General features: G+C 18.3%; 3 protein-coding genes across 7 annotated transcripts; all 3 read right to left on the bottom strand.

Annotated features, from left to right (window-relative positions):
* Positions 1–2,337: 2,337 nt before the first annotated feature.
* On the bottom strand, positions 2,338–5,696 carry LOC122711648 (lysocardiolipin acyltransferase 1-like). The gene is made up of 5 exons (XM_043930652.1): positions 5,360–5,696; positions 4,782–4,961; positions 4,440–4,647; positions 2,805–3,371; positions 2,338–2,729 (listed from the first exon to the last, which is right to left on the bottom strand). The coding sequence occupies exons 2-5, from the start codon at positions 4,947–4,949 to the stop codon at positions 2,563–2,565; spliced, it is 1,110 nt and encodes a 369-aa protein (XP_043786587.1). The 5' UTR covers positions 4,950–4,961; positions 5,360–5,696; the 3' UTR covers positions 2,338–2,562.
* A 228-nt stretch (positions 5,697–5,924) lies between these two features.
* LOC122711656 (regulator of microtubule dynamics protein 1-like) lies at positions 5,925–8,617 on the bottom strand. 3 transcript variants are annotated; one of them, XM_043930674.1, is made up of 7 exons: positions 8,256–8,617; positions 7,995–8,174; positions 7,720–7,881; positions 7,244–7,458; positions 6,926–7,164; positions 6,684–6,798; positions 5,925–6,620 (listed from the first exon to the last, which is right to left on the bottom strand). In XM_043930674.1, exons 2-7 carry the CDS (start codon positions 8,168–8,170, stop codon positions 6,535–6,537), a joined length of 993 nt encoding a protein of 330 aa, XP_043786609.1. In that variant the 5' UTR covers positions 8,171–8,174; positions 8,256–8,617; the 3' UTR covers positions 5,925–6,534. The 3 variants fall into 3 exon arrangements, with proteins under 3 accessions (XP_043786609.1, XP_043786597.1, XP_043786602.1); XM_043930662.1 differs by having other exon boundaries at positions 5,925–6,798; XM_043930667.1 differs by having other exon boundaries at positions 5,925–6,798; positions 8,262–8,617.
* Positions 8,618–11,937: 3,320 nt separating this feature from the next.
* LOC122712710 (phospholipase DDHD1-like) lies at positions 11,938–16,256 on the bottom strand. Of its 3 annotated transcripts, none has more exons than XM_043932526.1 (11): positions 16,110–16,256; positions 15,842–16,014; positions 15,062–15,376; positions 14,303–14,467; positions 14,101–14,229; positions 13,894–14,035; positions 13,707–13,813; positions 13,286–13,599; positions 12,887–13,172; positions 12,611–12,745; positions 11,940–12,410 (listed from the first exon to the last, which is right to left on the bottom strand). In XM_043932526.1, exons 2-11 carry the CDS (start codon positions 15,906–15,908, stop codon positions 12,265–12,267), a joined length of 1,806 nt encoding a protein of 601 aa, XP_043788461.1. In that variant the 5' UTR covers positions 15,909–16,014; positions 16,110–16,256; the 3' UTR covers positions 11,940–12,264. The 3 variants fall into 3 exon arrangements, with proteins under 3 accessions (XP_043788477.1, XP_043788461.1, XP_043788469.1); XM_043932534.1 differs by having other exon boundaries at positions 16,238–16,256; XM_043932542.1 differs by lacking the exons at positions 13,707–13,813; positions 13,894–14,035 and having other exon boundaries at positions 11,938–12,410.
* Between the last annotated feature and the right edge of the window lie 202 nt (positions 16,257–16,458).

Raw genomic sequence — 16,458 nt, 5'->3', positions numbered from 1 at the left:
TTCATGTTTTTCACAACATAAAATATACTAGAATAAATCCGTGATTTTTATTTTTTTTTTATAATTCATTTTTTTTATAATGTTACTATAATAATTACATATACATATATATTTCAATGTCAATGTATAACAAATATTTAAATACACATTTTAAAAATAGTATGAGATATACTATAAAATAAATAGAAGTATAAAGTATTATATATTACAATATAAAAATGAAGCATGATATTTTATAAATTAATTATTTGAAATGAAGAGTTAATATCAATTTATTTGTTTTCTTTATAATTCGAAACTAATGAAAAATGTTTATAATAACAATGAAAATTTTATTATAGATGAAGATACTTTAAATAGACTTTTAAAATTCAAATACAATCTTATGTTTTTTGAATAATATTCATAAAAGTACACTAATACATATATTTTTTTGGCACATGAATTCACTTTTACTCATAACATTTCTATTACTATAGAAAAATAGTTAAAAATTACATTCTACACATATTATTTATACATTTATATTCATTATATTTTCATATAGTTCATATTGAAATTTAACAAGAATAATATTGAAATTTATAAAATTGCTTTTATAACATTAATTCAATTAATATAAAAAATAAAATATACATTTATTTTATGTATGTATTTAAAAGATAATTGTTTAAAAAATTTTAAGTGCATAACTATCTCATACTTTATCTTGATCGAATTTTAAATTTTGTAAAATTTTAAAATTTTTTATATCTCTAATTTTATTTTATAATATATATGTACATTTGTACTTCGAAATATGAGATAATGAGGCACTGTGTCCATTGTTAGCTAGGTTGATTTTAATTATATATTCTTTTTTAAAAAAGAATTAAAAAAACATAGCATTATTTAAACTAAAATAAAAATATTTCTCATGTTATGAGTATATATATTTAAATATAATATTGATTGTATCATAGATTAAATATTGCAAAATTATAACTTTTAATAATATTAATTTTTTGGAAAATCGTTAATTATTCCAAAATTACATCTATCATTCAAAATTGAATATATAATTATGTTTTCTATTATTTTTTTTATTAATTATATTATTAAAAGCAAAATAATTTTTTTTTAAAAATTTATATTTATATAAATGATATTCAAAAAAAAAAAATCATTATAATATTCATTTTAATATTTTTTAAAAAAATTTATACATTATAATTTTAAAAATATAAAAACCATATTTATTATATTTAACTTAGAACTATTTTTTCTTAATATCAATTATTTTTGTTGAATTATATTATATTTATAATCTTTAATGATAATATTTAATGAATTAAATATTATTACATATTTAATTTAAAGACAATTTTATATATATTTCATATATAAAGTTTACATAAAGTATGATGATATTTTATAATTACAAAAAATATTTTTTCAGAAGATTATCATTTAATTTAATTATACGTAAATCTAATAACATTTTATTTAATATATAATTTAAAATGAATAAAATACCTATATATAAATTAAATAATTAAATTTATGTCACTTATTATATATTTTGATATTCATGTTTGTTTATGAATGTTATATAAAAAAGAATATTTAAAAATTTATTAATATTTTATGATTATACTTGTAATAATAAACTATTTATTTTTGAATTTTTGAATTATGATCAATTATTGTATAAATAACATTTTTTCAATTTTAAAAATAAAATAAAAAAAATACGAAATTGATTAAATAAATATTAATATATTATATATAATTATATAAATATGTAATTTAAAACTATATTAATTTAATTAACTATATTAATTATATTAAAACTATATTATTATTAGATAAACACTACATAAATTAATATTAATAAAAATAATTTCTTTTAATTTATTAATTTTAATTTCAATTTTTTATAATTTACAAGTAATCAATCAAAGTATCAAAATATAAATAAAGTTATGACATAAAATAAATTATTGAAAATTATATGAAAATAGTCTGTAAATTTTATATTAATATTCTATAGTAATGAAATAATAAATTATATTTATATAATATATAATTAGAATTTTAAAATGTAAATTGTACATTTTATCCAATGATTAATTTATCTAAAGAAGAAATTAATTTTACTAAATATTAAAGCAATATTAAAGTAAATACATCTTATAATTCTATCATTCTTTTTATCTTATTCACTATAGATTTAGATTAGAATTGATATAATTTCAATATATATTTCAGTCAATAAAATTTTTTTTATGTCAATTCATTCAAATTAATTTTATATTAAATTTACATACTATGGTTACATACTATTTATAAGATAAATGTTCCCATATATATTGTTTTCTAGTTTAAATTGTCATTATGCAACTTAAAGTTTTCATATAAGATTATAAATTTTTATTAATCTTTAAAAATTAATTTCAATATATCAAATGTATAAATATATAAATGATATATGAATTGTTATGTATTTATAATAAAAAATATAGAAATAAACAAACAAAACAATTCATGGAATTTACTTACATTAAGCAATTTCATATTTTATTAACTATATTTTTTTGTATGAAAATGCATTTTCCAACGCCAGTACCATCCCATTTCAAGTTGATTAAAACCAGTAGTAAAAAAAGATAAAGCAATAAAGAAAGCTGAATGTATTAAAGTCCATAATTGGAATACTGGTGAAATAATAAGTAAAAGTATAGTACATCCTGAAATTAAAAAAGAAAATAATATTTTTAATTGAAATTTTAAAAAAAATGAAAATAAATATAATAAAATATTACCTGTTAAAATACTCCAGAAACTAAATGCAATATATAAAGGATGTAATTTTATTAAAGGCCAAATTTTAGCAGAAAAACTTTTTTTTTTATAAAATTGTTTTAAAATTTGTTCTTTGTTAAACCATCTTTCTTGTAACCATTGTCTTAATGTTATATCATCTGTTGGCATATTCCATGAAGGTATTCGCTCAATATGAAAATGTACTTCATTTGGTAATTTTCCTTTCATTAAATCTAATTCAGATTGTGGAATATAATCAGGATATGCAATTGTTAAATCATAAACAGCATTGAGATACTTTGCTTGCTGAAGATGTCGAACTAAATAACTAAATCCCGTTGTTTTTGGATGCAAAATAAAAGAATATTGCGGTAAAACATGTTGCATGGCATATTTGTTAGATTTTTCCTTGCTGCTTTTTGTCAAATCAGTACCTTCAGGAAATATAAGTAATTGAAAACGTCTATCAAGAGCTATTAAATAATCCAAAGTTCGTGACAATCGATTTTGATCTTCTTCCCAGCGACGAGTTATATAAAGGAAACCATTCATTTGCATTATCCATCCTGTTACACAATAATACTTTAAAATTTTTAACATTCATAAAATCAATATTATAAAAGAAAATGTTTTAATTTAAATATATTTTCATATAAAAATTATTATAGTTTATAGTTAATAGTTCAAAAACTATTTAAAACTACACAGAATATTATAATTATATTAATCATTATAATCTTTTCATTAAAAATTTAAATGAAATTTATTCAAATCCATTCATTCATTTTTTATTGAAAATAAAGCTATAAATAGAACAATGTTTTAAATAGGATTTATTTTATTTCAAATAAAATATTTTATTGTAAATACAAAATAGGTTCCAAGATATAAAATTAATCAATATAATTAATATAAAATTTTGTTAGTAAAATTGTATATTTGATTACAGGAAATTTAAAAGAAAATTTGAGATTAATATATTAATAATAAATATAAATTAATATTCAAAAAATGTTAAACAAAAATATGTAAAAAATTTCATTTAAAAAACAGATCAATTTTCAAAAAGACATTTACATAAAATTCACATAATAAAATATTTTTCTTAAAATATTAATTTTTAAAATAATTTTTAAATTCTCACAATAATTATTGCATGAAAAGATTATAATAGAATATTTTATATATAATTATTAGAATTATATAATATAGATTGTTAATATATTAAAGAACCATTTTTAAAGAGCTGATTTTAAAGACCAAAATAAATAATTGATATACAAAAATATCAGTTAAAATTTATTTATTAAATTATAAGTAATTGTAGTTTATTTTAAATGGAAATAAAGTGAAATTATTCTATCTTTTATTTTATTTCATTTTATTTGTATCGCGCTTTGTTCTTGTCTCATCAGCAATTAAACTGTTTATAATTTAATAATTACATAATTAAATAAATTTCAATTGACATTTTTTTATATCAATACAATATATTTTATACAAATTATTTTATATAAAATATTTGTATTTGTTTTTACTTTTAGAATTGATTTTTCAAATTCGTTATCTTATGAATATATTAACATTATATATATATATAAACATATAAAATATTTCATGTTAATATATTTTACCTGGTCCTGGAATATGTCGTATAGGATCCTTCAAAACAAATTTTAATCTATGAGTTGCTACACTAGGTAAACATGCTTGATACATTGCAGCCCATAAAAAATTCCAATCTACTCGTGTTCTATGATTCATTACAAGAACAGCAGATTCATTTGGAGATATATGATCTCCCGACACAAAAATTTTCACACCAAATACTTTTAAAAGAGCCTAGAATATATAAAGAATGATTTATATGAATAATATATAATTATAATTCATTTATATAATAACTGTATAATTTATATATAAGAAAAATGTAATCTTGTAAAAAAAAGAAAAAAGAAGAAGTTCGTTTTGCTTACTGTAGAATAAAGCTCCCAACAAGAAAGTAACAGATCACCACATTTTCGAAATTTTGGAGGACTAAAGAATAATAGTGGTAACATAGGGCAAGCAATAAATAAAAAGCCAGCCACTATACTACCATACCATAGTACACAGTATAAAGTACCTCGTAAAAGTCCACGCATTTCAAATTGTATCTTAAATAATTAAAGAAAAATATAATAAAATTATTTGATATATATATATATATATATATATATATATATATATACACACACATACATAAAGCTTAAGAATTTATCTATTAAAAATATTTCAAAATACTTGTTTTTTTTTAAATAAAAAAACAAATAAATAAATAAAAATAATATCATATAATAAAAAAAATAAAAGAAATTAAAAAAAATTTTTGTTAATAATAAAATATTTCTCAATTTATATATATAATAAAATTAAATTTATATTTTTAAATAATAATTAAAAAAATAGAAATAACAAAAACTTAATTGAGATAAATAATATTAGAAATGTCAAAAATTTTAAATATTTATATTTAAATTATAATTATATTTTTAAAATAACAAAGCAAACTTACCTTGTCATGTGTATGTTCTGAATCAAATATTTCTTTTTTAAGTATTCAATGTTAACTATTTCTTCCTGAAATGTTTTCTTTGGCTTCCCTTCTATTTTACTAGAAAGGCTTCCTCTGTTTCACCCCTTTTACCCCATTCTCTCCATCCAGTATCTACTGAGTTCTGGGATGCTGTGTTGGACCATTATTGATTTGTTAAAACAAGGGGAAAGTTCATAGTTGTCTACAAAAATTTTCTCCTACAATTTTTTTATAAATACTATAACAATAAAATAAAATCTATAAATATTATAAAAATAAAAACTATATACATATATTGTAAAAAATTATCTATTTTTAATTTTTTTATTATTGTTTAATAATTTTAATTTTACATTAAAATTTTTTTTATTAATATAAATATATTTAATTATATAATTTAATATGTATAAAAAAATAAAATATGATAATTATTAATTAATCTTATCTTTTAATATGTTTTGATTAAGCTAGAAAAATTAATCACTATTATAAAAATTATTATAAAATGCAGAGATAAAAAGCGATATAAATAATAAAAGTGTACTTTAATTACAGTTTCGAAAGATACATCAAATAGAGAATATTTCTATTGAAATAAAAATATTTAGGGAGATGAATCACTCAAAAGTCTATAATTAAATTACAATTTAATTATACAAAAGTGTATTAATTTGTATATAAGTTTTACTTATAGAAATTGTATACAGTGAATATATATCAATAATAAGTTCTATAAATTCTTGTAAGAAAATAACTAAATCCAGAAACCTGTAAATATATACATATATCATTCTCTCTCTCTATATATATATATATTGTTCTAAATATTCTAAATATAACTTGTTAAATTGTACTATAAATTGTAATGTAAATAAAGTGCATATTCCTAAATCTGCATTGATGGGCAAATCTTTTGAAGATCTTTATAAATCATTTCTTTCATAAAATCTCAATTAAAATAATAAACTTACAATACCTGTAGATAAAATGTTTTGCATAAATTTTTAGTACCTATTATTCCATATAAGTGATTATAAACTATTTGATGTTAATGCTTAGATTAAGCCGTAATATAATTGCTTTTATCTGTATATAGATGTGGAAATAGCATAACTATTAAATATGAATTGAATGTACAAATATATTATTTTTTGCTATAAATTATGTTTTGAATATTTGTTTAAAAGTTTACTTGCTTCTGTATGCACTTTTTCATCATCAACTGTCAATATTGGTTTTTCTAAAATTTTTTTTAATGAATCAATTGCATATGAATATTTGTTTAAAGCAATATAACATTTACTAATATATAATTGAGTATGTGGATTTTTATCTTCAAATCTTATTGCAGTTTTAAAACAATCAAGTGCTTCTTCATATGAGGCACTTGGAATTTCAGCAAATAATGTTGTTGCTACCTATAAAAAAATATAAAGAAAATTTAAACTATTAATTTAAATTCACTCATTTAATTATAAATTATAATTTTGCATGAAATAATATTTTGTTATAAAATTGATTAATATATTAAAGTAAAACTTAAACCTTTTTCTCAATCCAACTTAAATTAGCAATTTCATATTTAAATCTTCCTAGAAGATAATGTAATTCAGAGTCATCTGAACACATTTCTAAAGCCATTATTATATAATTTTTGAAAATAACACCATTTTTTATTTGATCTGCCATTGATAAATAATCTCCATTTAATCCTATGAGAATAGCATACCATTTATACAAATTAGGATTTCGATTTTCAATAATTCTCTCACATTTTTGGATTCCTATCAAATATAATTTATTCTTATTATAACATGTAGAAACAAAAATATAAAAAAATATTTTATAATATATATATTATACCTTCAAGAATAATTATTCTTCTAAAATTTTTATCAGTCTGTGCTTCTGCATGATAATAACTAGCTCTTGCAAATCTCCATATTACTTCTACATTGTCTTGATGGGAATTTATCAATGTTTTCAATGTGTAGTAAGTCTTGACATCAAATTCATTGTTTACTTGTTCATCAATCTCCTTAAGTATTATATCCAGCTGGTTCAGTTCCTCTGAGATCCTATATTACTGAACATATAATCTCTTCCTTTTACATTTTTAAAATAACTTTATTTGCCAAAATGATCAAATTCTAACTTTCCAAATTAATATAAATAATCATGCTTAAATCATGAATTAAACAGTATAATTTGAATATTCTTAAGATGTTTCTTCAGGAAGTAGATTCACATTTTTACTAGAATAAATTATAAATCCTCATACGTGTACTCATATAAATTTAATATACTTACATTACATATATTTATATAATAATACTAACCTTAAATCATTATCGTTAACAACACTTTCACCATCAGAACAATCATAGAATTCATCATCTCCAATATCAATATCTGTATCATTATCTATTACAGTATATGTACTATCATTAGAACTAAATTTTCTTGAAATTTTTTTTTTCTTTTTTTGTCTTAATTGTAATCTTAAATAAAATAAAATAACAATATATAATAGAATAATTATTAATTTTATAAAATAATATATAAACTAAAAAAGATACTTATATCAATATTTTATATGAAATTATATAGTTACCTTAATGCTTCTAATTCTGATTGTAACTCATCAATTTTTTTATTAGCAGCATCTAAATCAGAAATTGTTGTACTATACTGTTGATTTGCCAAAATTTTACGATAAATAAAAATACTAGCTGCACTTATTACACCAACGGTTACACCGATGGCGGCAGCAATTAAATTATTATGCATTATGCTATAAATATAATATATGTAAAATAATATTTATTTTATTAAACGAATATATATATATGTACGAATAAAAAAGTTATAATACCGTTACTTTTTGTATCTTTTATTATAAATTATATTGAAGAATAATCAATTCTCATCAATTCTCTATATTTATCATTCATTAATACACTTCCATAGAACAAACATTTTATTATCTCAATAAAAAAACAATATTTTCGTTTAATTTATGAATATAAAAACATTTCTTTACAAAATATTAATTACACTTCAAAGAAACGATATTGTACACCGGCAGGTTAATATGCTAGCAAGTAACTGATATGTATATACTATATTAAATATAGTTTCCATTATAAATTCGACTTTATTATTTAACCGTTACTAATGACATAACATTCTTTTATATGCAAGTTCAAAATATAAAATGATTAAAATTGAAATCAAATCGTGAACAATTTACGAATGCTATGTGATTATTCTATATATATATATATATATATATTCTACATATTCACAATATTCTATATATATATATCTATATAGATATATGTAAATATTAATACATAATGCTTTATTCATATGATTGCATATATATATATTAATTTTATCATTCATTAAATATTTTTAATTTATTTTTATAAATATAATTTTTTAATTAACTAATTTTTAAATTAATCAATTTTAAAAATAATTAAAAAAAAACAAATTATTTAAATTTAAAATTATATAATAATATATACATTTTATTTTTTTATATATATTTCATATATAATAATTATGTTTGAGTAGCTTTAATATAACTAAATAATGTTATGTAATTATTGTGATTTATTACAATATGATATTATATAATAATTTTAATCTTTAAGTAGTATAATATAAAAAGAAAAAAATATATATTTTGATTACAGTACATGTTTTTATATCTACATATATATAGTTGATATATTTAATTGGAATATATCATTTAAAAAGAATTTTAAAAAGAATTAGATTAGTTTATTAAAAAGAACTATACAATTATGCATACAAAAGAATTAAATTTGTCTAAAGATTTATCACAAAATTATCACTTCTTAATTTAATTTACTTATTTTTTAATATTATTTAATAAAAATATATTATTGAAATAATTAAATATTGTAAAATTATTAAATAAAATTTTTATAAAATTTTTAATTTCAATTTTTAATACTTAAGATAAAAAGAATAAATTCAAAATTATATAAAGAATATTTTAAAATATTTTAAAATTATTTACATACAATATTCATATATAGTTAAAATAATATATATTATTATAACTAATAAAATGATTACATATGTGATTAGATTTTAAATTGTAAGAATAAATAAAGTATTTTTTTTATTCTAAAAAAAATGTTTAATATATAAATGTATCATTATATATTTATATATATATATTTAATGAATAAATATCTAAAATTGAATAAATCTTAATTATATATTCTAATAACTTTGGCATTGCGTGTATATGTGTGTGTTTGATATTAAATATTGCATTGAAATGTTAAATTTAAGATTTTTTCACTAAAAAAATGTACATGCTTTACTATTGATATTTTAATTTTAATTTAGATATCTCTTTTAATAACTGCACTATTAATTCAGAGATCTTTTCCTATGTATCTATTATGTGCTTTATTTCTCAAAACTTATTATAATATTTATCTCTGAAATAGTGAATATTATTGTCATGCTATCAAATTATGTGTTATAGATAAAGCTTCTTAAAAATTTATCATTACATAACATTCAAAAGTGCATCATTATTAAAATTTCTAAAAACTGATAAATTTATAATATTATAAAGTGAACACATTTACATATATAATAATACATGTAAATATTTTTTATGTATAATACGAATGAAATATACTAACAAAATTTAAATACATTGATAAAATAAATTTTAAAACATAACTATAATAGATATACTTTAAATTTTTAACATCAATAAAAAAAAAGTAATAATATATTACATTTCAAATGTAATTTTATATATGAAGATTATACATAAGATTATATAACATATAAAATATATGTTTCTTTTATTTATGAAACAAACAAAATGATATAAAATAGAATGTAAAATGATATAATTAAAATGTTAAAAAAATTTGTATATATAATAAAGTTAAAGAAAAAAATTCTAAAGCACAACATAATTATCACTAAAATAGTATATTATAATGTATTAAATATTGATAAAAAAATGTTTTCTTTATTTTAATGATAAATTTGATTATATAATACGAAAAGATAATTATTTTTTGTTTCTATTAATAAAATAACAAAGATACAATTAATATCATTTTGTTTGTTTTACATAATAATTTTAGTTGATACAATCAATACAATTTTTTGTTTTATTTAAAATAAACTTTCAGCATATATGACGAGTTTCACTATTCATAATAAAATAAAAGATTAACATTTAAGAAAAAAGAAATATTTAATACATTTATATTAAACATGACATCAGTTCAATGTATGTCCTGTTTAACTAGAAATGCTCAAATATCTAGCAAAATACGAATAATATGAAAAAATATTTCAGATAAAAATTGTATAAAAAAATGCATTATAATATTATGCAATATTAATTTTTGTATATATTGATATATAGATATATTTATATAGATATGTATATATTTTCTATATATTTGTAAAAATAATAAACTTAATTTTTTAGACAAATTATATATTTTTTAATGTACTAATCGATTATTTTTCTATGAAAAAATATTAATTCATTTATTGAAAAATTATTAATTTAATGATGATGATATTGAACTTGATGTTTATAAATTTTATCATGTATGAAATATAAGGATATTTTACTGTTTATGATTTTTTTACAAATTTCAAGTTAAAATATCTATTAAATTAAAATTTTTAGATTTTTTAATTTAATATTTTTTTATAGAAAATAATAATATAGAAAATAAGCTATATCAATTATATATAATCCAAATTATATAGATTCATTTAAAAAATTAAAATTAATTTTCATACAATTTTTACATATTTAAACTATTTATACTATATAATATAAATACATGTAAGAAAATAAAATATATTTTCTTATCAACAACTTTTATCAGAAACATTTTTTTCGTATTTTTTGTATTTTTTCATAGTTTCAAACATTTCCAATTAAAAAAGGCATATTATATTTATATGTAATATATACATAACAAATGTTCAACATTGTTCAATGTGGATGAATCATATTACCATAACTCAGTTATTTGAATATGTTACAAAACATTTGAAAAATAATCACTGTTATTAATAAAAAAAACATATATGTTATAAAATGTACAAAATATAACATAAAATTGTAATTTGGTATTAATATTAATTTTTAAAAACAAGAAAAGAAAATTATATTAATGTATAATATAATGAATTTATAAACTTTACATTATAAACTATCTTAAACTATTGTAATAATAATGAATTTTTAAAATTAATTAATTTTTTAATTTTAATTTTTTAAAGTTAAATGTAATTTTATATTATAATATTATTTTCTTTTTTTTATTGGAAAATAAATAAAAATAATAATTTTCCAATAATATAAGATATCTCATATAATACAGATTTTTGATAATATAATGTTCAATATTTATAATAATTTCAATAAATATTTCACATTAATTATATTTATAATGTATCTAATATATATTATTTATCGTTTTAATAAAAAAAATACTCAGAAAATTTGATAAAAAATTTGATAAAAAATTTAACAGAAATAAGATAAAATTATTTAAATAATTATTAATTAATTATATTATACTGTATATAAATGAGTTATCTTTTATAAAATATGTAAAATTACATTTGAGTTTTTGTGAAACTCGACTATATTTATCTTAAATTATAGAGCGGTATAAAATGATTATGTAGAATCTATAACATTATTGTATCGTTTTTCTTATTATCACAGATTGTTTTGGTGGTAGGCCTACTTCCAATATTAAGTTAAGTTACTGGCCTACTATGGACTAGTAAATTTTAGTAGTATCTAATTGATTTAATTCTAAATGTACTAACCAACATCATGTTTCTAGTGCTGGAAAAAGTCTTGTTAGCACAAAATAAGCTACATCATAATTGCTCCAATATGTTGTATGTGCTGCTAATGTGTAAAAATAATTTCTTCCTAAACTTGCTCGAAGTACATAATCCAATCGTTGTGTTAATTCTAATAATAAAAAAAAATATTACATTATATATTTATATATATATATTATATATATATATTATATATATATTTATATTATATTATATATTTCATTATGTAATTTTTATTACTAGTATATAAATTAAAAATTAATATAACAATAATAATAATAATAATAAAAATTAATATAACAATAATATAAAAATTAATATAATCTTTACCTTGTCCTGGTTGAATAGGTGTAGAAACACCTTCTTTAACATTCCAACCTGCTCGGACTAAACCCCAGAGACTCCAACCTTTATCTGGTGTGCGATTAGATATATCTACTGAATTATCTTCTCTTTCATCATTATCTATTATTAAATATTATTAAATATTATTAAATATTTAAAATATAGATATAGATATTATACTTTTATTTTCTCCAAAAATTTTAAAAATAATTTTAAAATTTTAAAAAACTAATATAATATAAAAAATAATATAAAAAATACCTGTAGGAGAAAAATTTTGGTCAGGATTATTTATTGTTGGAGGTGACTGTTCTGTTTGTTGACCATCAACTCCTCCATATGATGGAATAAGAACAGGTTCAATTTTGCTGTATTCCCTTTCGAGAAGTGGTTCCATTCTATAAGCTACAGGATCAGACCAGTGAAATATATTATAAAATCTTTTGCATAAATCTTGAGGCATCACATCAGTTTTGTTGGATAGGGAAGGTGTACGTAATGCAAGAAATACTGATAATGGAGAACCCAAACAAAATAAATTTTCTATCTGAAATTATAAAAATATTTAATTTTTATAATATTTTTTTAATATTATATCATATCAATTCATTCTTTATTATTCAGAATATTATAAAACAATGTATGTTTAGTGACACTTACTGGAAATTGTAATCGTTGTTTTAAAACTTCTTGTGTTTCTGGAGATGGAGGTCTTGTATCTGGACCCATCCAACCTGTGACAATATCATAAACAATTACACATCCCAATGAATGTGCTAGAATTGAAACTTTTCCTTTCCAACCTGGATGACGACTAGCAAACATTAAATATAATCTATTTAATTCTTTTTGTAATCCAGCTCTTACTTCCCCTCCATAAAGAGGACTTGTATAATAAAGAATATCCATTGCTGACGTGTTTAATAAATGTCGTATGCTTACTACACTAAAAGGTGTAATAGCTTCTACTATACCTAAAAATTTTGATTATATAAGATAAAAGATATAAAATTTATTAGTCAAAAACAAATAAATGTTATAAGATAGTTGTATAATTTATTTATAAATAATAATTTCTTACCACCATCAAGTTTTAATGAAGATCGCCATTCAACAGGAAAAAATTCTACTCTATAATTTGAATTGGGAAAGTATTTTTGTTTTAACCAATCTACACAATCTCTAAATCTGTTATAAATATCAAATGCAATAAATTAATTTTTGAAAACTTTCATATATTTATATTAAATACTATATATATTACGTACAATGTTGTATTACGAATGATTTTTCCAGTATCTCTTTTTTGACCAATTCCATGAACTACAAATATTATATGATCAATGTCATGAGGTTTATCTTCCTTTACAGCAAGAATTTTATATCCTCTTTTTAATTGATATCCTGTTGCTACAATATTCATTATAAATAATGTAATGATAATTATTATACAGACATACTTTTAAAATACTTACTTTTTGTAAAACCCAGTTTTGATGTTACACTACGCATTAATTTACTATGTCTATATTCACTATATAATACCACATCATTTATACTATGCCAATCAACATGAAATTCAGGAAAATTTTCAGTATGTAATACTAAAATAAAAGAAATTCATAATTATATCATGAAAAATAAAAAATAAAAATAAAATTAAAAAAAAATTTATACTTTTATAAGAGTGAGGTGTATCATATGTTGAAGTAGCTTGATCAGAAAGTTGCTTTTGAAAAAGATTAAGATGAACTTCTTCTATAATTTTAGATTGTTCTGTTTCTAAAGGTAGCCAACTACCATCATAATACCAAGTTCCTCTCATAATTTCCCATTCTTCACCTTCAAATAAAATTACATTTATTTAAAATATCAAATAATTATAATTAATTATTAATTAATATCAATTAATTAATAATTTATTTAAACAAAATTATATATAATATTATTTATTATTATATAATAAATTATAAATATTTTTAATTTAATTTAAAAGTAAAAAAATATTAAAATATTAAAATACTCCATGAAATTTTCTATATGAAATATGTTATATATATTTTATATATAAAAATTGAAACAAATATTGAAATAATAAAATATATAATATTCTATATAATATTCTATATACATATTCTATATATCTATGGTGTTTCAGTCATATTAATCATGGTTAAATATAATAGGCCACAATAAACTCAAGGACAAATCAATCAGTTTCTATAGTGGACATAATGCTCTCATAAAAAAATCATTAGTTAAATTAAATGAATCACATACAATTACAAAGAAATTTGTAATTCATTTAGTAAATAAAAAAATATTTTTAATTAATTTTTAATTTATTAATTTAATTAATTTTAATTTATATTCATTTTTATTTTATTAAATCATATTTAATAAAATTATGAAATTGAAATTGAATAAAATATATACCTGGACAATATATAGAAACACATTTCATCTTATCTAGTTCCACATCGTACATTCCTCCTCTAACTACAATTTTTTCAATAGGAAGTGCATTATTAGTTACATCACTATCTTTATTAAACAAATGTTGATAACTTTGCCAAGCATTTTCAATTCTTAAACTATCATATCCACAGAATTCTACCCATCTCTTATCTACACCATCTCTATAAAACCATCGTATTTGTTCTGCTGTTAAAGGTTCTGCATATGTTAATTCATTTGTTATATTCTGTGATTCTTCCTTTGTATTTGATTGTATGATTGTTTCTATAACTCCTTCAAATATTAAAATTTGAGATTAAGATAAAATAATATATATAATTTTTATATTATATAAAATTTTGACTAAAAATATTATAATTATAATTTTTTAATTTTATTTGATTTAATATTTATTTTTGATTTTAAATAAAAATGCAATAAATAATAATAAAATAAAATAAAAGATTTAACATTATTTAACATAATGTACACCACATTAAAGTTACATAAATTAATGAAATTTTTCAATGTATTGATAATCATAAATATTTTATATTCAATAATTATAGTTCTATTAAATTATTTTTGATTTTATGCAATAAATATTACGTATTTAAATAATTTAAGCACGTCAATTATTTTTTAAAATATATTATACAATAAATATTTTTTTAGAAGTTACATGAATTTATGAACTAAATAATATTTAAATTAATAATAATTTTATAAATCAGTTTCGAACAGTATTGATAATTTTACCTTCACAACTTTGGAATTCCAGTGTTGTTTCACTGAAGGGATCAACTTCAATTTTACCGTCAGACATCCTGTCACTTATGCAAATATCACAGAATATTTTTTAAATCATGTGATATGATTAAATGATTATAATAATTTGCAATATTTTATTTCATATAAATTCTTCGTAATATCTAATGTATACAAAAAATAACAATTTTTATTAAAATTAATGTTAAACACTATTGAACATTTTAGAAGATAAAAATAGAATTATAATATAGTATACATTTTATCAATGCAAAATATTTCTTATTATTGTTTATAAAAAAATAATTTAAATGATATTATTATTGATTAAAAAAGAAAAAAATCTCATTCACAACTGAATATAACGTTAAAAGTTAATTGACGAACTAGCAATCGTCTTCTGCAGTAGTTGAACGTTATCTAAATACTGATTTCCTTCAACAAATGCATTCGTTCATGATTCATTTACCTTATATATATACATATATATATATATAAAACATATATATATACATATAAAATTCTTATTCTTGTATCTCGACGAAACTACTGCATTTAATAGCAGATAGCTGATACATGAACGCAATGCGTAAAACAGAATGCGATAT

The sequence above is a fragment of the Apis laboriosa genome, unplaced genomic scaffold (genome assembly GCF_014066325.1).
Source record: "Apis laboriosa isolate Shangri-la unplaced genomic scaffold, ASM1406632v1 scaffold112_cov148, whole genome shotgun sequence".
Taxonomy (NCBI): Eukaryota; Metazoa; Arthropoda; class Insecta; order Hymenoptera; family Apidae; genus Apis; species Apis laboriosa.
Note: the sequence above shows the minus strand (reverse complement) of the source record. Positions and strands in the feature narration are given on the sequence as shown.

Excerpts from the sequence above, each read along its gene's own strand:
- LOC122712710 (XM_043932526.1), bottom strand. The coding sequence starts at position 15,908 with ATGTCTGACGGTAAAATTGAAGTTGATCCCTTCAGTGAAACAACACTG. Across the intron at positions 14,036-14,100 it reads AAAACTGGGTTTTACAAAAA|CAACAGGATATCAATTAAAA; the intron begins GTAAGTATTTTA and ends TGAATATTGTAG. Across the intron at positions 12,411-12,610 it reads ACCTATTCAACCAGGACAAG|AATTAACACAACGATTGGAT; the intron begins GTAAAGATTATA and ends TTTTATTATTAG.
- LOC122711648 (XM_043930652.1), bottom strand. The coding sequence starts at position 4,949 with ATGCGTGGACTTTTACGAGGTACTTTATACTGTGTACTATGGTATGGT. Across the intron at positions 3,372-4,439 it reads ACGACATATTCCAGGACCAG|GATGGATAATGCAAATGAAT; the intron begins GTAAAATATATT and ends ATTGTGTAACAG. Across the intron at positions 2,730-2,804 it reads TTTCTGGAGTATTTTAACAG|GATGTACTATACTTTTACTT; the intron begins GTAATATTTTAT and ends TTTTAATTTCAG.
- LOC122711656 (XM_043930662.1), bottom strand. The coding sequence starts at position 8,170 with ATGCATAATAATTTAATTGCTGCCGCCATCGGTGTAACCGTTGGTGTA. Across the intron at positions 7,165-7,243 it reads AAGAATAATTATTCTTGAAG|GAATCCAAAAATGTGAGAGA; the intron begins GTATAATATATA and ends TATATTTGATAG. Across the intron at positions 6,799-6,925 it reads TAAGTTGGATTGAGAAAAAG|GTAGCAACAACATTATTTGC; the intron begins GTTTAAGTTTTA and ends ATTTTTTTATAG.